At 40.3% G+C, this 10,523-nt stretch overlaps 1 protein-coding gene across 1 annotated transcript; it reads right to left on the minus strand.

Annotated features, from left to right (window-relative positions):
* Positions 1–257: 257 nt before the first annotated feature.
* On the minus strand, positions 258–8,024 carry LOC103416420 (cytochrome P450 CYP749A22-like). The gene is made up of 6 exons (XM_029090883.2): positions 7,697–8,024; positions 7,389–7,615; positions 7,067–7,299; positions 6,479–6,837; positions 1,187–1,206; positions 258–1,080 (listed from the first exon to the last, which is right to left on the minus strand). The coding sequence occupies exons 1-6, from the start codon at positions 7,977–7,979 to the stop codon at positions 652–654; spliced, it is 1,551 nt and encodes a 516-aa protein (XP_028946716.1). The 5' UTR covers positions 7,980–8,024; the 3' UTR covers positions 258–651.
* Between the last annotated feature and the right edge of the window lie 2,499 nt (positions 8,025–10,523).

Below are 10,523 nucleotides of genomic sequence, written 5' to 3' on the forward strand. Positions count from 1 at the left end.
ACATGGAAGCCAATCCAGTATTTCATGCTCGCACAAAGCATATTGAATTGGATTACCATTTTGTTCGTGAATGTGTTACGTTTGGTGCACATAAAGTATAGTTTATTTTATCCTTAGATCAACCTACGGATGTACTGACCAAAGGTCTTTCTAAGTCGCGGTTTCTTCTACTCCGGTCCAAACTTGTCTCCTCTCAACCATTTGCGGGAGGATGTTAGAGAAGAAGTCTTGTCAAAGTCAACTGTATCTCCTAAGAATCAAGAATGAATAGTATAATTTGATTTTGGTTGTATTTCCTATATACGATTCTTACTTATACACCAAAAATATACTTGTATAAATATAAGCCTTTGTGCAATGAATAAAATCATTAATAATATATTTATTTTCCATACGTGTGACCGTTGCAATGAGAAATATTTAGACTTCTCTAACAAACCAAACTAAACGAAGGATCTTCGACAGATTATCTTATGAAGTGCTGCCAACTGAAATGGAACAGCTTGCAAAGGTTCAAATGATAACTGAGCGCTATAATCAGTTTATCCATTGAACTGTCTATAAGGTAGCAAGCACCATCCAAAGGCATCAATGTCCAGCTACTCGACACTACGGAGTGCAAGATTTATGAGCAATTCCGGCCTTCGCAGTTCAAAGTGGGTGTAGCATTACCTGAACTCCAAGTTTTGGGTGAATCGTCACATATTGAACAGGCAAGTGCACGTAACCTGGGGACAGTGTGAAGGAGTATCGTTGTAGAATCATGGACAAAACAATCTTTGCTTCAGTGTTTGCAAAGTTCAATCCGACACAACTTCGAGGTCCAATTCCAAAGGGTATGAAAGCACCTACATTATTGTTAGTTGCTTTAGCAACCTCTTCTGAGAATCTCTCCGGTTTGAAAAGAAGCGCGTCTTCTCCCCAGATCTGAGGATCACGGTGAAGTGCTAGATTTGGGACAAACAACTCACAATTAGCAGGAACAATAAGCTTTCCAAGTTTAACTTCCCTTTTAACTTCCCTCACAAAACCAACAACAGGGGAATATAACCTTAGAGACTCGTTGAGGATCATACTCATCTGCATGAACCCGAAAAATAGATAACAGATCAGGATATCCAATCTTAATTGAGAACATATTTCTGACATTTAAGCAAGCAGTTGACTGAGTTGCTGACTTTCTTACCGTTTTCAGATTGGCAATGCCTGTAAACTAAGAAGAAGAGAATCACAGATAGTAGTCTTAGAGAGAAGTCAGAGAAAGAGATTTATAGAGAGAGAAAGATATTTCTATTTCTTTTCTTAATCACCAAGCTATTACACTATAAGAGTATATATACTACACCCTACTTACATTTGCATATTCTTAACAACTATAACTAACTCTCTTAATCTGTTTACAAGTGTCACAATCCTATGTGTACATTATCTCTAACATCCCCCCTCAAACTCATGCATGGGAGAAGAACCAAGCATGAGATTGGTACAATGAGTCCGAAAGAGATGAGCACTAAGACCTTTGGTAAGGATATCGGCAAACTGCTCTCCGGAAGATACAAACTGCACAAGTAACTTCTTTTGAGCAATCCGTTCACGAACAAAATGAACATCAATTTCAATATGCTTGGTCCGTTGATGTTGAACGGGATTGAACGAAAGAGCAATGGCGGACAGGTTATCACAGAAAAGCACAGGAGCACAAGACAGAGGAATGTGGAGAAATGTAAGAAGTTGCTGAATCCAATCAAGTTCAGCAGCAGTGGAGGACATGGCTCGATATTCGGCTTCAGTTGACGAACGAGAAACTGTTTGTTGTTTCTTAGAAGACCACGAGATGGGATTGGAGCCCAAGAAAACAACGAACCCAGTTGTAGAGCGCCTGTCATTCGGATCACCAGCCCAGTCGGCATCACTAAAAGCTTTGAGACCAACTTCACCAGCAGTATAAGTAATGCCAGAAGACAAGGTGCCTTTCAAATAACGCAGAATGCGTTTGACAGCAGTGAAGTGAGACACCATAGGGTTTTGCAGAAATTGAGATACTTGATGGACTGAGAATGCAATGTCAGGACGAGTGAAAGTGAGGTACTGCAGGGCACCAACGATACTCCTGTATGTACCAGGTTCTGAAAATGGAACTCCATCATCCTTCAGTAAACGATTATAAGGTAAGCATGGAGTGTCACAAGGTTTGCAATCACGCATTTCAGTCTTGTGTAACAAGTCTTGAATGTACTTGGTTTGTGATAAAAACATCCCAGTTGCTGTGCAGGATATTTGAATGCCCAAAAAATAATGAAGTGTGCCCAAATCCTTGATGTCAAACTCAGTAGTAAGGGACTGGATGACATGTTGTATAGCAGCTGTAGCATTCCCTGTTAAGATAATGTCATCCACGTAAAGCAGTAAAATCACTATCTCAGAACCAACATGCTTCACAAAGAGAGACGAATCAGAATAGGTGGAGATGAACCCGAGAGAAGGAAGAAAAGCTGTGAATCTCTCATTCCATGCCCGGGGGGCTTGCTTCAATCCATACAGAGATTTATGTAACTTGCAAACAAAATGAGGATGCACAGGGTCTGCAAAACCAGGAGGTTGTGCCATGTAAACCTCCTCCTGCAGTATGCCATGCAAAAATGCATTCTTGACATCAAGTTGCCGTAGAGACCAATGAAACTGAGCAGCTAAGGCCAGGACAAGCCTTACTGTGGTAGGCTTAACCACTGGACTGAATGTCTCCCCATAGTCTAATCCTTCCTCTTGACTGAAGCCCTTTGCAACTAAGCGAGCTTTATGTCTTGCAATAGAACCATCCGAGTTCTTCTTTATTTTAAAGATCCATTTACAGCCGACTAAGTTTTTCTGAGAAGGCAGAGATACAAGAGACCAAGTACCTTGAGAGTGCAGGGCAGCAATCTCTTCCTTCATAGCAGCCAACCACACAGAGGATTTCATAGCAGTCTTATAAGAAACTGGCTCAATGAGAGACATATCAACATCTCCAGATGGCGCTAAAGAACTGAAAAACACTTTGGGTTTGACTATACCATTTTTACTCCTGGTCTGCATAGGATGCATATTCAATGGTGCAATAGGTAACACCACTTGTAACCGATCGGGGCTGAACTCATGATCCACAGGGAGAGAAGGAGTAGTACTTGATGGAGCAGTAATGGAGGAATAAGAAGGTAAGGAGGAGAATGGAGGTGAAGCAACCATATGTGGAGAATGAACAGCAACACTAGAGTCAGGGGATGGAGGGACAGGTGGAGAGGTTGAGGAAGAAACCGGAGGAAGAGGCACCACCAAAACATTCTGATGGTTAGGAACAGGTGTAAAAGATGAAGGTGAATAAGGGACATGGGCCACACTATTTTGTTTGGACAATTGAAGAAGACTAAGATAAGGATATTCAGTCTCATTAAAGATAACATGTCTGGAGATAAAGAACTTGGCTTTGGACACCTCATAACAAATATAACCCTTATATTGGGAAGCATACCCCAGAAAAACACACTTGGTGGTCTTAGCTTGAAGTTTGGAAGTGTTGTAGGGTCTAAGTAAAGGATAGCAAGAACAACCAAAGACACGGAGGTGAGTAATGATAGGATTTTGACCATACAAAACTTGAAAAGGAGATTGATTCTGTAAAACTGGAGTTGGCATCCTATTGATTAAGTAAATTGCTGTTTGACAAGCAAAGGTCCAGAATTGAGAAGGCAGTGTGGCATGTTGTAACAAAGTGACAGTAGTTTCAATGATATGCCTATGTTTCCTCTCAGCTAATCCATTCTGTTCAGGTGTATAGGGACAAGATTTATGATGTACAATACCTTTAGATTTCAGAAAAGTGTAGAGCTTAGTACTAATATATTCACCCCCCCATCAGTTTGTAGTATTTTCACAGAAGTAGAGAATTGAGTGGAGACAAATGCACAAAAGGTAACAAAAACATCAGTGAAATCAGATTTATTGGATAAGGGAAACAACCAACAAAACCGAGTGCACTCATCAATGAGAGTAACATAGTATTTATAGCCATCAATGGATGTACATGGTGCAGGACCCCAAAGGTCACTGTGAACAATTTGAAATGGTATGACAGACTTGACATGAGTGGAAGGAAATGGTAACTGTGTGAATTTGCCCTTGAGACAACTTTGACACATATGAGAGACAACATCCTGATTACATGGAATATTTGCTTGTTTAAGAAGTAAAGAAACTACATTATTGGATGGATGTCCGAACCTAGTATGCCATAGGCTGGAACCAACAAGATGTCCAAGAAAAGCAACATGTGAAGAATGAGAAGGTAGGAAGCTAGTAGAGAGTGAGTGGATATGATAGAGTCCATTACTGCACGGGCCCTTGTACATGATTCTCCCTGTGACCTTGTCCTGAATCCAGAAGTAAAATGCATCAAAGATTAGCCAGCAATTGTTGTCCAAACACAACTTATGAACTGACAATAAATTCTGTGTCAATTTAGGAACATAGAGAATGGAATTTAATGTGATAGGATTTTTAGAAGTGTTAAGAATAGAACTGCCAATGTGAGAAACTCGCAAACCTTCACCATTGGCAGTTTGAACAACTTCATTGCTTGGATATAGAGAAGCTAAGGACAAATTGTTAAGATCAGCTGTCATATGTGTAGTAGCACCGGAATCTGTCAACCAGACTTGTGGTGATTGAGAAGGAGATGCCACAGATCCCATATGAGAAGATGGTGATATGGGAGAAAATACAGTATTCATAGCTTGCAGGGAAGAGGGGTGAGAGCCATGCAACACCGGAGGCACATTGTAAGAGTATCCCTGCATTGGAGTACCTGCCCGTTGAGAATACTGAGGTCCCATATAGGAAGGCCCTTTTTCATTGTAAAAACAATACCAAGTTGTATGATTGAACTTGCCACAGATTTGACACTGTTGGCGATCAGAAGACTTATTGTAACAATAAGGAGCAGTGTGACCTTCAGCATTACACAATTGACAAGTCGGCAATAGAGGTGCGGAGGGCGACGAACCAAGAACACCAGGAGTAGGTGTAGGGAAGACATGGGTTTGTGTATGATACATTGGCCGAGGAGTGTAGTATCGCTGACCTCCATTGAACTTGCCCTTCCCTTTGTTCTTGTGAACATACGGCTTGAAACCTCCTGAAACACCATAGGATTGACCCCCAGTATGATGAAAGGAATGACCACCGCCAGAGTTAAATGCCTGATTAGAACCTTTGTGCACAGTGGATGAGTTATTATTGACAACCATCGCAGACAAAAAAGGAACATGAGAATGACTATCAACAATTTCTTCTTCAGCAAGGAGTTGAGTCCGAAACTCTTTCATAGTCATAACACTTTCTCGGCCTCGAACAACCGTGCGGAATGTATTATACTCTGGAGGCAAACCATTAAGAGCCAAAATTATAATGTCTTCATCATCAAGAAACACACTAGCAGCAGACAAATAATCCCTTGCTTCTTTGATCTTCTGTAAATACCGAGTGACCGAATCGGACCCCTTTTTAATGGTTTGAAGATTTGACTTCATCTGAAAAATACTTGTCTTGGAAACAGTAGAAAACTGTTCCTTAAGCCGAGTCCACAACTCCCTAGAACTAGCACTACCAATTGCACATGACATAGCTACTGGGGACAAGGTGGCAGTAACAAGCTGCATAAGTGCCCGATCATGTAATTTCCAAACAGTATATTCATCTGTTTCTAAACCAGAGGAGGAAGTAGCAGAATTAACTCCAGAATCACCATAATTAGGAGCAAACCGAGCAGGACAGGGTGTTGAACCATCAACAAACCCCATGATTCCATTACTTTCCAGTAACAATTGCATTTGGAAATGCCAATTAAGATAATTTGAATCATCAAGCTTAACATTGATAGATGTTGAAAGAGTAGAAATGAGAGCAGTAATAGGCGACTGAAGGAGTTGTAATTGAGATGCAGACACCATTTATGCAGAAAGAAGATAGAAATCCAAGAGAGGAAATATCACAAACACCTGGTGTGCACACTCTGGAAACACCAATGCAAGAAGAACAAGAAACACCAAGAACCTTAGAAATCACAGAAGGAGAAGAAGAATACCAGAAGGCGTCCAAGCATACAGAAATGAAGCGACGTCAAGGACGAGAAAGAATCACAGAGTGAGAAGATGAGCGGAAGCAGCCGAAGGATCGAAGAAAACAGCAAGAGCGAAAATGGCGATTGATACCATGTAAACTAAGAAGAAGAGAATCACAGATAGTAGTCTTAGAGAGAAGTCAGAGAAAGAGATTTATAGAGAGAGAAAGATATTTCTATTTCTTTTCTTAATCACCAAGCTATTACACTATAAGAGTATATATACTACACCCTACTTACATTTGCATATTCTTAACAACTATAACTAACTCTCTTAATCTGTTTACAAGTGTCACAATCCTATGTGTACATTATCTCTAACAATGCCGTCAGGATTTGGAGTTTGTTTGCCGAATAAGTCCATGACCTCCTTTCTTGCTTCCTCTTGCCAATCTGTATGGTGCGCGAGAAGAAAGATTGTCCAAGCAAGCAAAGTATTAGTGGTTTCTTGTCCTGCAATGTAAAACGACTTGCACTCGTCAACCATATCATCCACCGAAATTCTCTGGTTGTCATTGGCATCATGGTGAGCCTCCAAAAGCAATCCAAGAAAATCACTCCCAAAGCTGTCTCGTCCTTTGGTCAATGACTTTTTTTCTCTTTTCTTAAAAATCTCTGCTATGGAGGCATGTATTCCTTTCTCAAGTTTCTCTGCTTCAATCTCATCACTGCTTTTGAAAAACTTGCTGCAACATTAAACCAAAAGACTAAATGCAAGTACAAAGGTAATCTTCCACAAATCTTGTTGTGACTAGTTGACTACAAACAATCAAATTTGTTTCATGTCCCCTTCTTGAGAAACAAGTTGCCTAAGCAAGTTTGTGGTCAATTCAAGTTTTATACGTGCACCGAGATCTTTTGGTTTATCAATTAGTTCTCCAATTCAAAATTTTGTTAAACCAAAAAAATGGTTACCTGATGCCGGGAAGCCTGATTATGTAAACACTTTTGAAAAATAAGAGGGTTAACTTCGTCAACATCTCAAAAATGTTTTGTCCTTCTATATAGCTGCTGCCAAATGCAGTTTTAGAAATCACTTCTGATGTGAATAACTTGAACTCTTCAAACACCTCAATTTCTTTTCCTTCATAACTTTTCCACCTTTCAAGGATTGTCTCCGCACTCGCTACCATTTCCGTAAACATACTCTAGAAAAACAATACCATGATTCTATTAACAAATTTAGCTTCAGTAGTCGTTGGAAGAAGAGTAAGTACCGGTAGCTGTAAAAACTTACTTTTAAGCTCTCTCCGTGGAACGCATGGGTGCCGAGCTTCCGCATTTTTTTCCATTTTTCACCGTCAGCTGTTGTTAAAAGGCCATCTCCTAACAGTTTCCTTAAAAAGCCGGTGGGCTCACTTTTCGGATAAGCTCTATCTTTGTTATTCAGTATCTCTCTGCACAACTCAAGTTCCGTTATGACCAACTGAGGCTGAGAGCCTTGCCATTGAAGATAATTATTTCCTGTCGATAAAGACGACCAAAATTTACCTTAAAATTAAAACTAACGGACCATAGTTAACATGATCAGAGATCGTTAGTTACCATATGTCCGAGTCCAAGAGTGCATGTGAGGTTGAACTATGGGAAATATGTCGTGTGATAAATTTTTCGGCTTGCTCATAGCTTCCTTGATCATGTCGGATATTTCCTTGGTGTTTCCATGAATAAGTCTGTAAGGAGGGCCTTTGATCCCCTGCAAAGCCATCTGCTTCTGAATGCGATGCGGAGTCCACCATAGCTTGTGAAGGATCTTGATGATAACTAGGACCAAGAACACACACAGAAAGCTTGCAGAAATGATCACTACCCTTCCCAAAGTAGTCATTTTTCGTATATTCTACTTTTATATATCTTTGGCTATGTCCATGAACCTACTGAGTTTTCACCAGAAGTCCATATTTATAAGGTTTTAGTTGCTGTTCATTGTTAACACAGATGATAAAGATGCCAGTTTTGTCCCAAGGTCCGAATACTTACTACAATCCAAAAGAAAAATTGTCACCGATGACATTGCAAGATTATCAAATTTGCTAAACTTTCTCTATCACGGCCTTTTCTTTGCTACAATCAAAATAATCTCCCAATAATGTGTTGACAAATTGGTAGGGTTTAGTAGAGGGTGTATAAAATAATGGTCCTTAGAGTTCAGTCCCGTCTAGGATTTCCAACAACCACTAGCATCTCTAATTAAGATGTTACTTGAGGGCTAAGGTTTATGTCCCCTTCTGATTAGGTGTCACAGCCCGTCCCGGAATTACTAATTCCGAGGACGTGAACTTACAAAAATGCCCTTAAACGGGATTAAGGTGCGTAAATGTACGACATTTGTGTTATCTAGAGTTCCTAAACTATGGTTAATTAGAATGTTAATTAGTGTTAGGGACTAAAACTAGGTTGCAATGTTGTGTTTGGGATTTAGGTAGGGCCTCATGCCCTGATTCCCTCCCCATTTTCCGTATGCACACTCTCTCTCTTCCTCAAACTTCATTCTCTCTCTCACCCTCTCTAACTCTCGGACAACCACCTAAACCACCTAAAATCAACACCAACGCCGGATTTAAGAATACCATTGCACTCCTGAGGACTTCACGATCACGTAGGTATCAGTTTAAGGTGAGTTTCATTTCGAAAACCCTAGTTTCTAAAGACACCGTGATTATGTACTGTTCATGATCTTTGAAGTGGTTGTGTTTTAGGCCAAACTAAGATCACAGCGAGTCTTAGGAAGTTCAAAGGATGCTCGGAGTGTAACGTTTGGAAGTTTTGGACGTCGGGATCGTTGAGTTCGACATTTGGCCGATTTTTGGAATTTTTGGAAGGTATGATCCCGTGATTTTTAGTGTTTAAAACCCTCCCAACGTGATTGTACATGTTAAATGCTTCAATTTGGTATAAAATTCGAGAAAAATGGACGAAAAACGAGTGAGAATAGTTAAATAGAAAAATTTCCCAGTTTTCCGGTGACCGGAGTCCGGCGAGAGTCCATCGGAGAAGACAACGGCATATTCCGTTATTTTTAACGGAATATGCTAACGCCGTTAGTTAACTTTAACGGAAATCGTTAGTTTTTAACGGAATATACTAGGATTTGACGGAATATTCCCTAACTGCCGTTACTGTGCCGTCAGCATGCATGTCACGTGGCCGCGCGTGGGGGCCGCGTAGGTCCGTGCCATGTCAGGCGCGTGGGGGCGCGTGAGACCTCTAAAAATTATTTTAAAAATATGGGGATGATCCTGAGGTTGTGTAGGTCACAGTGGTATATTCATATACCCAATTTGAGCAATATATGAGGAGTTATTAGCTAAGAATTAGGTTATGCATTAAATAACGTTAATTCGGTTATTTCTCGTATAGGCGAGGCTTGTACGAACGTTGGACACGACTAAGGGAGGCTCAGGGACCTACGACACGTCGATGTATTCTGTGAGTGGGCAGTTTTGTTTTCCGTATACATATATACTTACCGTTTTCCCAGAAATTGAAAATGCATGAAATTATGCTTTAAATGAAAATGTATAAAAGTATATGAGATATATTAGTTGAAATGCCATGCATAGAAGTATGCGAAAAGTATATAGAATTATACGAAAAATATGAATTGAGATGCTATGCATAAAAGTATATGAAAAGTATATAGAAATGTGAATCGAATTGCCATGCATGAAATGATATGAAAAGCATGAATTGAGATATGATGCATATGAATGAATGGTGCGGCGGACGCACAGGTGAGTATCAGGTGAGTATTTAATTACTGTTATGATGATGTTGATGTATATTGAGCTCAAATCCTGCACCATAGTTTAGTGCTTATAGTATTCACCGCATCGCACGCTCGCCTTGGATCCAAGTAGATGCTGGTCGCACAGTCCACGCGGAGTGGGTGCGACGGGCCAGTCGAAGAGTGTTAGTGAGATTTCGACTGGTGGGTGACCTTAGATTATGTGCACAGATGATTGATGAGAGAAGCACTAGAGCGTAACTTGTGTGCAGAAGGCCGTACAGGTCACAGAGGTGACTCCGGCAGAGTGAGAGTGATAGATTTTGAGCTCTAGGTTCAACCGTACAAGGCTATTAGAGGGCCTCCGGTTGATTACTTCTTGCACCTGATATAATTACTGTTGATGCATTCATACTTAACTGTTGAATTCCGATATGGCATGGCATATTTGTACTGAAAAATGTGGAGTAATGAATTGAAGTATTGAGAATATATATGTATAATTATATTTTACATTTCTGGGAAAGTATACAGGTTTTACAGAGAGGGGTTACAACGTTTTGAGAAATGTTTGGATTTGGAAAAGATTGGTTTTACTGACCCACTCAATTTTGTTTTTCGCCCCTCCAGGTTCTTGATAGCAGA

This window comes from Malus domestica, chromosome 13 (genome assembly GCF_042453785.1).
Source record: "Malus domestica chromosome 13, GDT2T_hap1".
NCBI lineage: Eukaryota > Viridiplantae > Streptophyta > Magnoliopsida > Rosales > Rosaceae > Malus > Malus domestica.